The 19328-nt window shown below is 37.2% G+C and overlaps 1 protein-coding gene across 1 annotated transcript in view; it reads right to left on the reverse strand.

Annotated features, from left to right (window-relative positions):
• LOC105225316 (protein obstructor-E) overlaps positions 1 to 19328 on the reverse strand; it is a 50624-nt gene that overhangs the window by 15941 nt on the left and 15355 nt on the right. Inside the window, exons 3-4 of the mRNA XM_011203714.3 lie at positions 9463 to 9649; positions 8685 to 8803 (exon numbers count right to left, since the gene is read on the reverse strand). Coding sequence (XP_011202016.1) covers positions 8685 to 8803; positions 9463 to 9649 — 306 coding nt within the window. The remainder of the gene's footprint in view (positions 1 to 8684; positions 8804 to 9462; positions 9650 to 19328) is intronic.

The raw sequence follows: 19328 nt of genomic DNA on the forward strand, positions 1-19328 counted from the left end.
GACTGATACCCAGGACGTACTAAAATTATAAAGGGAATCCAGCCTGCTGAATGAAAGCATAACACCAAGAGAAGGGGATCCGATTCCCCAATCAATGACGATGAAGTAGACGTGCCACCTCTCGACCATGAAAAAGTTCGAATAGAAATTACCTGTCTGAAGAACAGCAAAGCGGAGGGAGCCTCTGGATTACTTGCTTATAGCAGGACTACATTTAGTCGGAAATATGTAGATAGATATCACAATGAAAAGTATGCAGTGAAATATTATGAAGATACTCATAGTTAAGAGACATAAGTGGACAATATATAAATAATATACACCACCATTGACAACGTTAGCACGAATTCTTTAATACCATAAACCACCAACGCGTATGAAACTCGCTCACCTTAAAGCGTATAAAAAAAAGCGGTCACGCTTAAAGTTCACGACTTAAGAGCTTAACTTCACCGAGAACAGGTGATGTTTTAAACAGTTTAACAATATGCAACTATTTAACACTGACATAATAATACGGTGTATATGGCCAATGATACGCGTAATCTGCTGCAATCCGCACCACTTTTATGTCGGTGTAAAATATCATTAAATTGCGCCGTTCACGGTCGCGCAGCGAGCGCATTAAAAGATAATCTTCGATAAAGGTTAAGTGCAGGCAAGTGCTAAAGACATGCTTAAGCAAATGTGTTAAGTGATTCCAGCAGCAGCTGTTGAAAATTGCCGCGCAACGAGTGCGACTACAAGGAGAGAGGACTGCAAGGCATTTTCACACACATATACATAGATGTTGATGTGTTTGTGCGTGCGGGTAAAAGTGTGTAAACTTTGCAACAATTTGCTGCACATTCAATCAACTCGAAAGCAGCTAACCAGCCAACTTAGCGGTTTAATGTAAACTTCGCCCGCTAATTTATGTTGAATCATACTAACCGTTTTCGTAAGCCACGCACTTAAGCACGATTTTACAGCATTCCACTTGCGCTGCTTCGCTGCTGGCGTTGCAGTTTTGCAGTGAAATTATTTCGAACATTTTTTAAGTGACTGTGTTGTAAGCTAGAATGTACATTCATACATACATATATACATACTTTTGTACGAAAAATCTGCTTACTTTTGTCAGTCCGGTTCAATTTTGATCATGTTTGTATGAAAAATCAAAAAATACTTTTGTACATATATTTATACTTTCCATATTTCTACAAACATCCACATTAGGCATATAACAAATTTTGACGAAAAATTTGGCATACCACCACGTGGTGGCAAATATTGTACAAGTAATGAATATCACTTTTTTAGGTGATTTCGGCTCAAAAACGTTCCGCGCAAAAATGGATTTCTAAAACAAGTCAAAATTTTTTTTAAATTTTTTTTAATATTTTTATTTTGAAGAAAAATTAGTTTGGGGTGGGTGGGGCACTTCCCTTAGGTCCATTAAAAGGCTTTTGGAATAATAGGAAGATTATTAGTTAAATAAATATCTATTATTATGAAGAAAAACGTGTACAGTGTACAAAACTTTTTTTGTTTTTTTCAGCAGTGCTGATAAAAAAGTAATTTCGTTTTGCGCGGAAACTTTTTTGCAATTTCGCAAAAAAAAAAATAATGGGGTTCATTCTATTCTATTCTATTCGACTATGGTATGCCGTTTTTCGTATTTGCAAAAATTGTAAAAAGTTATATGCCTAATCCACATATATATATGTATAGGTATGTATGTTTTTTTGGTCAGTCCGGTTCAAATTTGATCACATGTTATAAATATTTGTACCAAAACGCTGCTCACTTTTGTATACAAGTATGCAAGTATGTAAGTACAAAAGTATATATAGTCGTGTGTGCCGATAAATGTTCACTGCCGGACCGTCTGCACCACAATCTATACTACTGTGTGCCGTAATTGATTTTAATTCGACAAAATGACTGCACAAGTTTCCCACGGCGCACTTTAAAATACTTAACTGTACACAGAGGTAGAAACATATGCATTTTATGCACAAATTGGGAACATATTTGCAGCTGCCAATAAAGGAAATTATATAATGTGCAATAAGAATATGACACGAAGTCGTACATAAGAATGAAACGTAAGGATAAAAGAGGAATAGTTTGAAAAGTTGTATAATATAGCGATTTTGTTCGAGAAATGGTTAGAAGATATCAGAAAACAATAAACCAGAAGCAAGCAAAACAGTGTTAAGAGATAAATAACAGTAATTATATTCAAGTGCTTAGCAAAATAAGTAAAAACATGAACTAAGGCTGCACCGAAGCTTAACGAAAGAGTTTTTAGTACATGAAACTCATTTTGATCACTCACTTTGTATGACAGCTATATGATGTAGCTTTCCAATCTTAACAAAATTTCTAGATATTGTAGAATTCGCTTAGGAAATAATCTGTGCCGAATTTCGTGGAAATATCTCGTCAAACAAAACAGTTTTCCTTACAAGGTCTTGATGTTGATCGATCCATTTGTATGACAGCTATATGCTATAGTGGTCCGATTTGAACTGTATGTTCGGAGATTGCACCGTTGCCTTGGAAAATAAGTCGTGCCAAATTTCGTGAAGATATCTGGACAAACAAAAAAGTTATTAATACAAGAACTTAATCCCGATCGTTCAGTTTATATGGCAGCTATATGCTGTAGTCATTCGAGATCGACGGTTCCGATAAATGAACAGCTTCTCCGGAAGAAAAGAACGTATGCAAAATTTCAGATCGATAACCCAAAAACTAACGGACTAGTTGTCGTAGTATATGCAGACATACAAATAGACCAGCATGACTAAATCTATACAGCTCGTTACGCCGATCATTTTAATAATACATAAATACTTTATAGGGTCTCTGGTCTGCGCAGGTTATAAAAAGGTTAAACGATCTCAATACACCAAAGTAGATATCCAGGAAAAGTATCGAATAGGAGTGAGACTGAACACCAAAAGAAAACTGAACTTCTACCGGATATCAGATCACAAAGGCATTGATGGCTATGAGATGATGGACGTGATTACACAGAGTACCGTACAACTTTTATCCGGAATCGTGACTGACATTAGTAAACCCTTGCACTGTCTATATGGTAATATATAGTAAATACTTAGAAGTATGACAAAAAATGAATAATGGAATGAACTACCAGAGTGCAAAGCTGCAAAAGTCAATCTCATGATCAGAAATGCACGAAATTTCTACTGGCACACCTTTAGAATGAGACTGATAGATCGACTGCAAAATGTCAAAAGGAAGGGAAACAATGGTATATTTTTGTTGCTGTTGTAGCGACAGAAATCATTGCTGAACAAATTTTGAGGAATGATGCCGAGTTGACAGACCTTGGACGAATAAAAATCCGGTTCCGTTCCGGTTACATAGATCCGACTGTCGTGGGAACGGGAAATAATAGTATCGTCAAGCGCAGGCATAATAAAGGAAGTCAACTGCTCATGGACTACTTGACGGCAAGTCATCTGGTATCCTGGTAAAGAACCAAAACTAGTCTATGCATGGCTTATTGGACTACCAAAATATCTAACCTAATGTAAATTTAGTCTTAATTTTATATTTTTTGCATATACTGTTGTAATTAATTAGTTTTCAAGCTTAAAGAGCGACAATTTTTACCATAAAACAGACTTATGGAAGGCATTTGCAATGGTTTACATTATTCGACTCTTGAATGGGCATACAATGCTTAAAGAGTTTGAGTTTCAAATTTTTCAACAATTTTCGGTCAGCAGTATACTCCTAGTATACTGAGCTATAATCGCATAAGCGGTATCTACTTCATTAAAGAAAAAGAAGAAGAACTATACTCGTAAATAAGATTATATTATTCCAATCACAACACCTTTCACACTTCACTCTCAACTCTCTTGAGTGGCAGGAGCACTGAAATGTTTTATGCCCAGAATTTTAAAAATTATGCCAAGCATGACAACTTCATTGTGCTGAACTCGCTTTATGAACATATACTCATACATAACTCCAAAACATACCAGAACATTAGAACAATAATCATAAATAACCAGCAGCAATACAAGAAATTTCATATTTTCCAAAGATTACACTGACACTGCTAATCGAATAAAATCTGTATTCTATTGAACTTGGTCGAAAGAGAGCACATCCATAAACCATAAATAAAGCAAAGAACAGAAAAAACTAAATAAAGCGTCATAAGCACGCGAAAGTATGTCAAGTCGTTCTATGTACCCCCCATTTTCTATGCGCGGCATGTTACAATTTACGCATTTTACGTTACTTGCATTTTAATGAAATCCCCGCGGACGTGGAGAGGAGCGAATTGTATAGAGGAACAATAAAAGAAATGTTCGCATAGACTACTTAAATAGGGTTCGATTGAAAATCGGTTATACTCGCATACACACGCAGCTTTCTTATCTCTTCGACAAGCTCGAAGTCACTTTTTAGTGTAATTTAAAATCACTAAATCGCTGCTGAATGTCAAATGTTGTTGTTTTGTTTACATTTACATATGTGATTTTGACGTTTCATTCCAACTTTGCCGCCGGTTAAACGATAAAGTCGCGATTTAAAAAGTGGTTTTGAAAGAAAACACGTCGACCAGATACGTGTAAGTTCGGTTGTAGACAGAGACGTTTCAGGAATTTGGAGATTATGCGAAGTGGATTTTATATGACATAATTTCATTTCAATAAAACATAAGCAGGAGTAAGAAGAGCTCCCGTTTGACATTACTCAATATATTTGCGATTTGTAAAATAGAAACCTTGGTACCTTTTTGGGGTTATGTAGAAGAAAAATAGTTGTTCACAATAAATAAGTACCAAGAGCAATGAAGATATCGAAACAAAACTTGACTGGTCTATAGCTGAAAGTTTTCTTTAAGTTGCTGGATATTTCAAGCGAAGGTCTTTGATATTGCGAAAGCCGTGGAGCTGGCCTCTAATGGACCTACAAGCAATTATCAATATCTATTATCAGGCAAGAATCAATATCTACGTAGACAGCCAAGATGCAATCAAGGTAGTAATATCACATATATCAGGCCAGAAGTGCCTTGGAAAGCAGAGCAGCAGTGAAAAGACTTGCCAGCTGTAAGAAACTTGACTTCTACTAGGTACCAGGTCACAAAGACATCGAGGGCAATGAAATAGTGCACAAGATTGCCAAGAATGGTCTACAGTAAGCATCCAAAAACATGATTAACATTGGGAAACCCATGTATTGTCGCTACGACGATTTCGGCAGAAGCATGGTAAAGAAAATCAAAACCCGATGGAACGAGCTAAAGCTGCAAAACTTATGTGCAAAACGGAAGATCGGAAGTATACAAAATTCCTATTGGCAATCGATAGAAAAGCCTGTGGGAACATGATGAGAATACTAACTTGTTACTGTCTGTTGACGACTCACGCCTGCAGGATGGTGCTGACAGATCGAGAAGACTGCAGGAAATGACTAGAACAGGGATCAGTAGTGAGGCCGCAGAGTCTGTTATAGTTCGCCCCCGGCATTGTAAGGGATGACTACTTCTCTTGGACCTATGAACTAAACTTCATTTAATATTGCAAAGAACCAAAACCCATCCTAACGTAACCATGGATACGAAGTTTCCATATATAAAGTATGAGGACCTCTAAGCCCCCGGTTAGCTTTACATAAAAAATTTCGGCCACTATGTAAGAAGCTTAAATGACATTAAGTATAATAATTTATTAATTAATAATTTTTGAACTCTCGGTTATCTTTATAGCATACTTATTAGTCAATATGTCTGTTATCTTAATAAAATCAGATCTAAATATTTTCCTAATGATCCTTTGATGTCATGTCTAAAGTAAATTAAATCAGTGAAGACCGTTCCCTAACCACAACATTCTCTGTATAGTTGGTTTCATCATTTTCAGGTTATATCGAGTTATTTATGAAATTTTGTCAAGTCGCCACGAGATACAAAACACCTCGTCGTCAACTGTTTGACTCTTTCAAACTATTAACTGTTACTCACTAATTTCCAACTCCCCAAAAATATTAAATAAAATGTTACAAAACTCTCCTGTGCATTTCGCTGACAACTTCGGCGCCAGACCCAACAAAGTAATGCAACCATTAACTGGCACCGTCGGACACGTGACCGTTGAAAAGACAAAGTTCACTGGACACCAGTCAACCGGCATGGGCAGTAAAATGGCTAATTTTGTAGAAATATATGAGTTTAAAAAGCAGAGACCCAGCCAAACAACAATAAAGATTCTATAACTATGCCCGTAGTCCAAATCAATACAAAAACAATTTTTCATGCTCATATACTAACGGCACGCATTGGCGCATGAAAAGCATTTTCTCACACCCCACCAATGTTTTCCAAACCAGTGCGTTAATATTCACACCTATTGGAAAAATCGACACGCATTATATATATGATATATATCACACATACATACATATGAGCAGTGGATGGCCGCTCCTAACTAAACCAGCTGCCGCCACTTAGAGTTCATTAACGAATTCGCTCACGTCTTTTAAACGCTTGTTATAAAAATAGCTTGAGGCGGCATGTACGAAAAGGTAGGTGTGTTTGTAAGTTGTTTGTTAACAGTTGTACGTATATATATTATATATGTATACAATATATTTGTAAGGTATGTTACATTGTTTAAATTACATTGCTTGTCATTCCTTTCGGTTAACTCAAATTCTAAAGCCTTAAGGGTTCAATATTTGTGGCCTAAAAATAAAACAGCGTAGGATTTTTAAGGCTTGTTATCAAACCACTTGGATTATGATGTATACATACTATATAAAATAGATAATTTTTCAATTTTGTATTTAAAAGCAGTACAAAAATATATATTTTGAAGAGCCAAAAGAACATCTTCTCTGTTATGGATGTTCATTCTTCAAACTGATACAAATATTGAATATATTTTTTACAAATCAGTTATAGGAATTCTATTAGAAATAATTAAGTCTTAATCACTTGGGAAAGACATCGGACGACTGATAATATACCTATACACATCACCTCTGCATATACATATCTTGGAAATATCGAGATGTACATAAATACTCTAGAATTATTCCACTGATAGAAGAAGCAGTGTAATAGAAAATAGAATTAAGTATATGTCTGGTGGATGAAACCCTGTGTAGAAATTCACTCATGTGAGGACATTTCACCGAGCAACATTCACTTGAGAGTGGCCAGAAACGATTCTTTTACGTAGAGCTCAAGCAGCTCATAACTTCCGATCTTAAGCCAAGTATCCTCTGAGTAGCCAAAACACAATCGCTTGAAAGCGAGCTAAAGTTAGAAAGCGAAACTTGGTTGTGTGGTGGTTTTGGGAACCGCCACGTAAAAGTACCCCCAATGAAAAGAACATAATAGCCTCTGGTGAGATGACGGCCACAACAAACGTATTAAGGATTACAATTTAAGGGCATGCACCAGGAATGTTCGCTCCCTTAATTGGGAAGATGCCGCTGCCCAGCTGGTTGATGTCTTCGTGAGAGTAAAGGCTGACTTCACCGCCATCCAAGAAGTGCGCTGGATGGGACAAGGACTGAGACATGTAGACAGTTACTACAGGGGCCACATAAAGGAGCGCAAATACGGTGACGGATTTGTGGTGGGAAAGAGCCTCCGTCGCCGTATCCCGGCATTCACCCTGGAGGATGAACGTTGAACCACAATCCTCATCAAAGCGAAGTTCTGCAACATATCGCTGATTTGCGCCCACGCCCGGACGGAAGAAGAGGACGATGTTACCACAGATGTCTTCTATTAGCGCTTGGAACGCAATGTCAAAATCGTGCTTGGCGACTTTATCTTCAGAGTTAGCAAAGAAGGTATCTTTAGCAAAACGGTCGGCCTATATGATGAAACATAATCGACTTCGACTTCGCCGACAGCCGAAATATGGATATTTTTCTTCTACATAGCTTCGAAAATATTTCAAATTCACATCTAAAACTTTGGGGACGTGTTCTCCGATTATTTTTCAAGAGATTTATGTAAAAAAAAAAAATCGATTTTTGGAAGCTTCTAAATTAGGTTCCCTCCTTAAGCGGGATATCTTTCACGATTCACAATGTACCAACTTAAACGACATTGGACAGCTGAAATGAGGTATTTTACCAAATCTACTGGGTTGTTGGATAAGGCTTATTTGATTACCAGCCGGGAGGACAATGAGCCTAAAGATGGTCTAAGTGCAGCTGACTGTGGTCTAGCACTCCAGCGCTTCCCTTTACAACCAAGCAATGATACAGTTAGACGTAGAAGCTGTAGACGTAGTGAAGTATAAGAAGAAAAGTATAAAAATGGAGACACTTAAAGAAAAATTTGCTTCCCCGACAGGAACAGTTGATATTCAAGCAATCAAGTGGGGGAACCAATGTTCTAAATATTAAGATCACTAATAAATTATTCACCTAAATAAAAAGGTGTTCAGTATCTAAAACACAAAATACTGAAGCTGCTCCTTCATTCTAAGAGAGAAGAATTTCCACTTCGCTTCTCAATATTTTGACATTTTTACCCCCACTCATTTTCACACCTCATAGTAAAGTACAAATCCCTCATGCCAAATTTTTCGTCTCAACTGCTGCTTACTCAAAATAAATACTTAATAACTGTATACATATATATGTATATATGTTTACGCCTATTATATTAATCTACTCACGTAATTTGGAACGCTTGCTGCAATCAATGTTGTATGGCAGATCGCATTTTTCCTCCAGAGGACTGTAATCATTGAAGACCATGCCATCGGCACAGAGGCGTTCAGTCGGCTTGCCCTCGCTGCAATTAATTAATACAAATGTAAGTATATATTATATATATATAGTAAGGGTGTAGGAAATCAAAGGAAGCAGCAGACATATTAATGGAATTGTTTGTTGTTATTGTTGTGGGTATAGCGTAAGGCGTTTATTGTTTTTATATGAAATATTGATTACAAATATTGCTGTCGAAAAAACAAGGCAGACGCCGATAACGATGTGACTAAGTGTTGCCACTTAATGTGTTTAGTACAACGGATGTGGCGGTTAGCTGGTTGACTGAGTGCTTTGGTGTTTATTAATTTGTTAGTGTTATTAAATGAGCTGTGTATAATGTGTTTGGTCGTCATCAAAAGGGGGGTCACTCATCCGAGGCTTGTTGTTCCTTTTCATTTGCGTTTACTAGAAGTTCTCGATTCAATTGTTTTTTATATAAATTTATTTTTATGTGTTAATCGACACAAGTTTGGCAAGGGTTGTATCCAAACTTTTGTTAATAATCGAGCATAAGAAAATTAGGTTTGGTTCTCCGCCTTAAATTTTTTCAAGCAATATTTTTAGTTAGAGTTTAGGTTAACTTTTAAAAATTTAAGTTACTTTTCAGTTAGCGTTTAGGTTAGAGTTTCAGTTAAAGTTTAGGTTAGTTTCTAAAAATTTTAGTTCTTGTTTTGTACTTACTAGCATGAATAGTATTTGTCGCACTGCTCCAAGTCGGGGAAGAAACCATTCGCTTCTGGACATTCGTCTGTTGGCTCGTAGCCCTCTTCCGTTGGTGGTGGATCTGTTGGTCGTTTTGGCAGATGTCGCTGTGAGGCTGGATGTCCGGCACCCTTGCGGAAGTTATTACGTTGCGCTAAGGCGGTGCCTGCGTAATAAATTGAGAAGTTAGAAAGAAGTTAGAAATATATTTTTAGAAGAAGAATATACAGAATTTTATAACACACATTTCACGTTTATTTTTTTATTAAATTATATTACGTTAATTTCATGGTATTACAACTATTTATTTTTAGCGTCCTGATTTGATGTGAAAATTTCCATATTCAAAAAAATTTTGCGGAGTCCAGAACAAGTAATACCTGGAGTCCAGCTCTGGAGAATATGGTGAGTATGGCCACCTATAAGCTGCAAAAGCTTTTGGCGAGTCATCAAGCTTGCAAGGGATCTCTCATTTACCTGTTGGAGCACTACACCTTTCATTTGATAAATCCTGGCCTTTTATTCCTTAAGGTATTTCCCTGGCGTTGATTTTTACAAGTTTGAAGAGTATAAAATGTTCGGTTGCACCCGAACTTGGCTCTTCCTTACTTGTTTTAACAATAATTGCCACTACTAACCATGTTATTCTATCAAACATCACTTGTATACCTGTTGCATGTTGCCGTCAAATGTTCTGCAACATTCTATGTTTCGCTCACAATTTCCATTTTATTTTCATAATTTTTGCACCCACAGCCATCAGTTTTCGATTTCTAGCAAGCATCGAGCAATTTCTCTATTTATTTGTTGCTTTTCATATGTGTGTGTGTGTTCATGTTGGTATTTGTTTGCTTATCTGCCTGTCAATTCGTCTGTCTTAAGTAGTTTTACGTGCAGCTGCCACTTTTCACTGGCAACTTGCCACTTTACGTCTTACTGTTATTTACGCAATTACTTGCAACACTGCATGCGCGTATTTGTTGCGCACCACAAAGTTGTTTTCATAGAAAATATGTTTATGTACGCACAAGCATTTCCACACTTTCTCTTAGAAGTAACTACATTGTTTTCCTGAATATAAGTGACTAGAAAGTGCTAATCGTGCAGACGAAATGAGTAAAACGCTCAAAGAATGGAAAATAAATTTAGACTCGCGATAAAATAAGTCTCGGTTAGTGTAGATAAGGTGAAAGGGTTGGGTGTGCCAATAAAAAGCAAGAAGGAACTTTTTGCCAGACGCCTTTGACAAGTACCAGAATAAACAGGAGGTGTTATCAACTGTTAGTAGTTTGTTTTCTAATGGTGTATTTTTGTCACTACTTGTCGGCTCTTATCTGTTATAATATGTAGGGAAGGCTTTCTTAAGAGCGTCTGCTTACAAAGAGTAATATAAATTTTATAAACTTGGTGAGAATTAAAGGTACATTATGAGCAAACGAACGAAGCAAAGCAATTTTGAAGTGCAATTCGGTTTCAGCCTTGAAATCCAAAGCAGAATTGCTCTTGCCAACAGGTGCTACTTACTTTTGACTAAATAGGCAATTGAAAAGTAAAGTCCTCTCCTTTCGAACAAAGACCAAACTCTACAAGTCCCCCATCTTTCCCGTGTTGCTATATGGTGCGGAGGCATTGAAAATGACAACATCTGATGAGTCGGAATTAGGGGTGGCCAAGAGAAAAGTTTTGGGGAAGATTTAAGGCCCTTTGCGCATTGACAACGGCGAGTACCGCAGACAATAGAACACTGAGCTGGACGAGATATACGGTGACTATGACATGCCATAGTTCAGCGAATCAATAGACAACGGCTGGGCTGGTTTGATTATCCACCGGTGGAGGCAGAGGAAGATGGAAAAATCAGGTAAAGAAGGACCTGATTGCCAGTAAATAATAAGAAGAAGAATTATAAAAAGTTTACAGAAAATATTGTTTTGGAATACTGAAGTTAGATTGTTTCACATTCGTAATAGCTGTATATTTAGACTGACTACCTGGCCTTCTAATCCGGTTATATAAAACATTGCGCAGCGGAATAGCTGGACGTATTCCAAAAGTGACAATCAAGTATTCCAAAATTGTAATTTAAATACTCAGTGTAAATGATTTTTCAAGCAAAAGTATTATAGCTAAGTTGATAGGACTGCGCGATCTGTCAACCAGTTTGCTTACAGCAGCTGCTTATGTCGGTACACCTCAGTCGTGCATTGCGATTTTTACAAGGGATACAAATGCCGATAAAAGAAAATATTAAACACATGAAGGATATGGAAGGTTTGAAAATCGTAAGTCAAGTGTCCGTTTGGACGATTTTGGTAGATGTTTTGCGTATGAAGAGCGTTCTTCCTCGACTCGTCCCGATAAAGCTGAACTAACGTGTGATTTTTTTGAGGTTAGGATTTTCATGCATTAGTATTTGACAGATCACGTGGGATTTCAGACATGGTGTCAAAGAGAAAGATGCTCAGTATGCTTTGACATTTCATCATGAATAGACTTACTAACGAGCAACGCTTGCAAATCATTGAATTTTATTACCAAAATCAGTGTTCGGTTCGAAATGTGTTTCGCGCGCGTGTTTTGTTCAGCGATGAGGCTCATTTCTGGTTGAATGGCTACGTAAATAAGCAAAATTGCCGCATTTGGGGTGAAGAGCAACCAGAAGCCGTTCAAGAACTGCCCATGCATCCCGAAAAATGCACTGTTTGGTGTGGTTTGTACGCTGGTGGAATCATTGGACCGTATTTTTTCAAAGATGCTGTTGGACGCAACGTTACGGTGAATGGCGATCGCTATCGTTCGATGCTAACAAACTTTTTGTTGCCAAAAATGGAAGAACTGAACTTGGTTGACATGTGGTTTCAACAAGATGGCGCTACATGCCACACAGCTCGCGATTCTATGGCCATTTTGAGGGAAAACTTCGGACAACAATTCATCTCAAGAAATGGACCCGTAAGTTGGCCACCAAGATCATGCGATTTAACGCCTTTAGACTATTTTTTGTGGGGCTACGTCAAGTCTAAAGTCTACAGAAATAAGCCAGCAACTATTCCAGCTTTGGAAGACAACATTTCCGAAGAAATTCGGGCTATTCCGGCCGAAATGCTCGAAAAAGTTGCCCAAAATTGGACTTTCCGAATGGACCACCTAAGACGCAGCCGCGGTCAACATTTAAATGAAATTATCTTCAAAAAGTAAATGTCATGAACCAATCTAACGTTTCAAATAAAGAACCGATGAGATTTTGCAAATTTTATGCGTTTTTTTTTAAAGTTACAAAGCTCTTAAAAAATCACCCTTTATTAATAGCGTTTTTGGCTTTCAATTCAGTCACAATTGTGGCTCGATGGGTTGGTGCATTATTATCATGTAAAATCCATGAATTGTTCTTCCACAATTCCGGCCGTTTTAGAAGGATCGAAACAAAATTATGATGCACCAAACAGGATGCATAAACTTGATACTTTCGGTTTCGGCTCGTTTTTTTCATTCCATTCCGATGATTGTTGACTTGTTTGCATGCATAAACTCATGTTTCGTCGCTGTTATAATGCTTTTCATGAATATGAGATCGTAATTCGCACGTTCAAGCATGTCCAAAGAGACCTGTTTACGGTACCATAAATATCGGGTGATTTTTTAAGAGCTTGATAACTTTTTTAAAAAAAAAAAAAACGCATAAAATTTGCAAAATCTCATCGGTTCTTTATTTGAAACGTTAGATTGGTTCATGACATTTACTTTTTGAAGATAATTTCATTTAAATGTTGACCGCGGCTGCGTCTTAGGTGGTCCATTCGGAAAGTCCAATTTTGGGCAACTTTTTCGAGCATTTCGGCCGGAATAGCCCGAATTTCTTCGGAAATGTTGTCTTCCAAAGCTGGAATAGTTGCTGGCTTATTTCTGTAGACTTTAGACTTGACGTAGCCCCACAAAAAATAGTCTAAAGGCGTTAAATCGCATGATCTTGGTGGCCAACTTACGGGTCCATTTCTTGAGATGAATTGTTGTCCGAAGTTTTCCCTCAAAATCGCGAGCTGTGTGGCATGTAGCGCCATCTTGTTGAAACCACATGTCAACCAAGTTCAGTTCTTCCATTTTTGGCAACAAAAAGTTTGTTAGCATCGAACGATAGCGATCGCCATTCACCGTAACGTTGCGTCCAACAGCATCTTTGAAAAAATACGGTCCAATGATTCCACCAGCGTACAAACCACACCAAACAGTGCATTTTTCGGGATGCATGGGCAGTTCTTGAACGGCTTCTGGTTGCTCTTCACCCCAAATGCGGCAATTTTGCTTATTTACGTAGCCATTCAACCAGAAATGAGCCTCATCGCTGAACAAAACACGCGCGCGAAACACATTTCGAACCGAACACTGATTTTGGTAATAAAATTCAATGATTTGCAAGCGTTGCTCGTTAGTAAGTCTATTCATTATGAAATGTCAAAGCATACTGAGCATCTTTCTCTTTGACACCATGTCTGAAATCCCACGTGATCTGTCAAATACTAATGCATGAAAATCCTAACCTCAAAAAAATCACCCGTTACTATCGATCAACCAACATATTCATCAGATTTGTCTCCATGTGATTTCTCTTGATCCCTTAACTAAAATTGTCGGTCCGTGGAACTCGTTTTCAATTGATCGAAGAGATAAAACAAATACCAAAAAGTGCTTATGAGGACTGAAAAAATCGTTAGCGTAAGAGAATTACATTTGGTGGGGATTACTTTAAAGGCGACAAAATGAATATTGATGAAAAAAAACTGTGCCTACAAACTCATCTTTACACATATGTCGTTAAGAGATCTAGTGGCATTCATGAGCTCAGCATTTGGGCAAACTCATTGAACTCTCGCGACCTCTGATTTTTTTGAGGTAAGTAAATAATTTTCAAATACAAAAGTGATATCTCCAAAACTTAACAGCTATGATGCAAACAAAAAAAGCAAATTAGTAACTATTCACAGTATTTGGATGCGCGTTAAAACTTCCTAAGCAAGTAGAGTAGATGCCAGTGCATTGTCTTGGCCCACTTTCGCCCGAAACGAGTCATCATTAATTACAAATTATCGCGGCCTTTGACGCTGATACATGCAAGCGCACATACTTTTACCGCTATGCCAGGCAAATTATACGGATTGCACTTAACCGATTACAAAATTACCGATATGGGAATACTATGTAAGTTATGTGCTTGCTATAATGCCATTACTTTTGTATGTAGACGGAAGGCCCAAAGGGGATATCAATGGCATACCGACATATATAATGTATGAACTTATGGAACATTTGTGTGGCTGTGTGTGTGTGTGAATATTAAAATCTGTAATATATTGTATATGAACGAATGTGTATGCAACCTTATGTATGTAATTAAAATTCTGTGACACAGTTACACACAACCACACACACAAACACATGCGCGCTTCTTTGGCTATATCACTATCTGCTGCATCCGGCAGTCGCTTTTACATTCAATGTAGTTTACATAACCTCAAACTCAAGCCGAAGGCGACAAGTGCATGCGCTTAGCAGCGTGTTTGACATTTTCAAGTGGCACTTAATTAATCCCAAAACGCTAATTTCAGCCTCAGCAACATGTCGCGTCGCCAAGCCACCAAGCCATCAAGCAGTTGCAGGCAAGTGCAACTCCCTACGACTGATTGTATGTAAAATGTAGGTATATGTATGTATATGAATGAGCCACGCCCTCGCTTGAACTTAGTTCAACAAGCTTCTAGCAGATATGCGAAAAATGTTGTGTTGTAAGCTTTTGATGATTATCAACTAAAATTGCGACACGCATACTAAATGCTAATTTAGTTGATGCAGGGTTGCATTTCGTCATGATTGCATGAGTATGTTCCCTAACGATATTACCAAGTTTACGTACTTCTTGATGGAATTCACTAAGCAGCAAAGTTAGTTCGTTAGAAATGCAGCATTATACTGCCATGCGGCGACAACAAGTTTTCTCAGCGTCGATCCAGTTGTTGTCACGAGGCATGTGATGCCTCTTGAGCCTAATATCTGTTTTTCTTGCAAGTGGCAATTGTAATGCTTGAGGTGTTAGCGCGCTGTGTTGGTGCTGGCAACTGTTAAGCTTATTGGAAATAGTTCTTAAAAGATCTGCCACAGAGCAGAGAGCCTATTAGAAACTTAAGCGAAAGGATAAGACTGGGTGGGATTTATGACATTTGAAAGTCAAGTCTTCAAAATTGGATCCAATATACCCCCAAAGTGCAGTACCAAAATAAGAGCAAAGATTTGAAGCGTTAGCAGCTCTAGGAGATGAACTGACGACTTTGGTTTTCAGAAAAATTAGTGAAAAAGAGACAGAAATGGTGATCGAAATAAGTGAGAATACTAAAGGGCGGACAAACTTCCCTTTAAAGAAATAATGTAGAAGGTTCAGCGAGAGGAGTGGGCTCATGGTTCAGCTGGGTGGAGTTCAACTAAATAATTTTTGACAGCCAAGTCTTCAAAGTTGAATTCAATCCAAGGCCAAACGACCGGACCAAAGTGAGAGCATTTGAGGTACTAGAAATTCGAAGAGATGAACTTATGACTTTCGTTTTCGGAAAATTTGATGAAAAGGATACGAAAATGGTGATCCAAATAAGTGAGAATATTAAATGAGACTTAATATAAATCGACAAAATGCGAGACCAGAGTGAAAATGAGCATTTGAAGCGTCAGAAATTTGAGGAGATTAAGAAGAAGCTATTCAAATAAGTGGACATCTCAAAAGGAACTTCATAAATCTTTTGCTCTTAAATTTACTATGAAATCAATACAAGTTTAGAGGGTGCTGCTCCCTCATAAACTGAAAAGCGGTAGAAATAAACAATCCATTGAAGAAACTAACAAAGACAACATTTTTAGAGATTTATCATCCTCGACTACGTACGTTGCTTTTATATATCGGGATTCGAAAAAACCATAATTTTAATCACCAAAAATCACTTTATTGTTTTTCAAAATATTTTCCATTAAGATCTAGACACTTTTGCTTGTTCTGAGGTATCTCCAAAACATGCATTTTGAAAGCATCAACCGCCCTTTGAAGGCAAGCTAAAGTGAGAAGGCGAAACATCCCCTGCATAGGGTTGTGCGCTGGGCTTGGGACCCGCCACGTAAAAAAACATACCAATAAAAAAGCGACAACCGCCCTTTCAGGTGTCGAAAAACATTGACCTCTTAGTTAATTTTTTCAAACGGGAATAAATAGAAGTCATTCGGTGAAAAGTCAAGACTATTCGAAGGATGGCTCAAAAAATCGATGCTTTGAGTGCTCAAAATTGCAGTTATTTCAGTCGATGTGTGAGGGCTGATATTGGCGTAGTGAAGAACGAGCCGTCTTCGGCGGTTGGTTTTCTTGATTTATTGAAAGACAACTGACTGTATACCATTCTGATTTTACTGTTCTGCGTTGTTTCAGTGGTATGGTTGCGACATGTAAAGTTTTTCCAAAGTGAGTTTTGAGTGCCGCGTTATTAGTATGTTACTTTCAAATTTGGCGACAATAAGCATGGAAAAAACCCGAATTTAACCTCAAACCGACGCTATTCAATTAAAAACTTATACATACATATTGCATAGACCGCCATTTGTCGACAACTAATTTGGTCAAATGATTCAATTAAACAACCAACAAGGTGCATACATATACACATTTAAATGTAAACAAAATAAAGCAGCCAATGCAAATTTTTGCCAATAATTAAGTGAAAATGGACTAAAATCATTTTCTAATTGTTGAATTGCGGTGAAAGAGACCACAGCAAAGCGCTTGCATAGCTATTGAAACAGCTATAAAGCACATATGTGGGAATAATCATCCACATACATTTATATATACACATATATCTACATAAGTAGTATTGGGATTGTAACGACATACTGACTTATAGGTAGTTACTCAGTTATATAGGTTGTATCATTTTAGAAACTATAGAAGTATTAATACAATATATATTTTATACATAATACATACACATGTATATAAACTAATATATTTGCGCATATCTATATATTTAATATAATTTTTACCCACATCTTTCCAGCGCAACAAGTAAGCTGCCTGTAAAATGAAATTGGCGTTCAACAATTAATTGAGGTGACTATTCCCTTTTAGCTAACGCATTTAATACCTGGATTGAATTGTTGCTGTGGTAACCTATAGCTGATTATGGTTTTGATGATTAAATACCCTGCAGGAAGGTCCAAATTTATTTTAAGTGCTTTTTTTTGTAGATCTAACCTAAGCCCAGATCAAGTGCACGAGCTCCGAAACACAGGCATATCTTTACTCACACTGTCACGAAAGTACTGCAGGACAGTAGTTGATCTAATGGCAGGTCCTAACGTACTGGCATCACATGCGAGCCGGATAGTCATAAGAAATGATGATTTTATACATGCATAGAGTGCAGGAAACTAGGCTTGAGAGAAACGCTGAAGCACCTCCTACGCTTCTGACCAGCCTTATCTAAGCATATCTCATATATCTTGAAGCTTCGCATTCAAGGGGCTATTAAATCGTTCTTAAAGTTCTACAAAACCTTGACGTCCTGTATGACTAAGATTTCAGCTCAAAACGAACCGAAACTCCTTTTTGCACTTTTAAGGATCAGTAGTTCTATATAAGGCGTGACAGCCGACCAGTATGACCTAACCAAAGCTTAACACCCTTTACGCTCTCCTCATGTTGAGGTACTTTTTGCTGAAATATTAGACATTATTGTGAAGTTTTATAGAATATAGAACTCTAAGACTAAGTACATAGCGAACCTGAGACGAAAAGAAGATGGAAAAGATGATGTAAACGAGAGGAAAATCATCAAAAACTTGCCTCATGCGAGCCGTCCATTCACCTCTGTTAATGACGATAACATAGAAAAACTTAAAGAAACAGTAATTGAAAATCGTTGTGTTGGCATCAGAGAGATAGCAGAGGATTCCAACAGCTGTTATGGATCAACATGTTTTTGTTAATGTTGTTGTTAATATTGTGGCTAATGTTTTGGTTAATGTATTGGTTAATGTTTTGGCTAATTTTGGTTAATGTTTTAAGTTAATGTTTTAGCTAATGTTTTGGTTAATGTTTTGGTTAATGTATTGGTTAATGTTTTGGTTATTGTTTTGGTTAATGTTTTAGTTAATGTTTTGGATATGAAGTGTGTCAATGCTAGATTGGTAACATAAGAACTGAATGTTTTGCAAAAAGTAGGGCTAGTAGAGGTCCCAAGAGAGTTAATAATTGGCTGAGGACTCTGCATTCATCAAACGCACTATTACACGTGTCGGGAAATGGTTTTATGAATATGACGTCTAGGGAATGGCGCTCAAAAATGATCCGAATACACTGGAATTGGTCGAAGGAACTAAAGGCGATTGCAGCTGAGGCTTACACCAAATTAATGGAAATTTTATTAGACGTTGGCATGCTTTGATTTTCTCAAGAACTTTTTTTTGAAAGCGATAACAAGTTTTGTCTTAAATATGTGAAAATTTTTGCCTGTCAGTCCGGGTCAATTTTGATCATACATAAAAGCAACGTTATGTAAAAAATTCCAACTAGGTAGCCTTTTAAAATATATCTACCATTTAGTAAAAACAAATACAACTATACATACTCATACAAACAGCGCTTTGATAACAAAATATTTGCGTCTAATTGTCTAATCCATATAATTATTATATTTCACAGTGGGTAACAATTCCCGCTTTTGACCCCAACAACAAACCACTCACTTATCGGTTTAAAGGTATTTAGGTATTTAACTATAAACACAATAGCAAACATTTAGTTACATATTTAATTGAAACTA

This window comes from Bactrocera dorsalis, chromosome 1 (assembly GCF_023373825.1).
Source record: "Bactrocera dorsalis isolate Fly_Bdor chromosome 1, ASM2337382v1, whole genome shotgun sequence".
In the NCBI taxonomy this organism is placed as follows: Eukaryota; Metazoa; Arthropoda; class Insecta; order Diptera; family Tephritidae; genus Bactrocera; species Bactrocera dorsalis.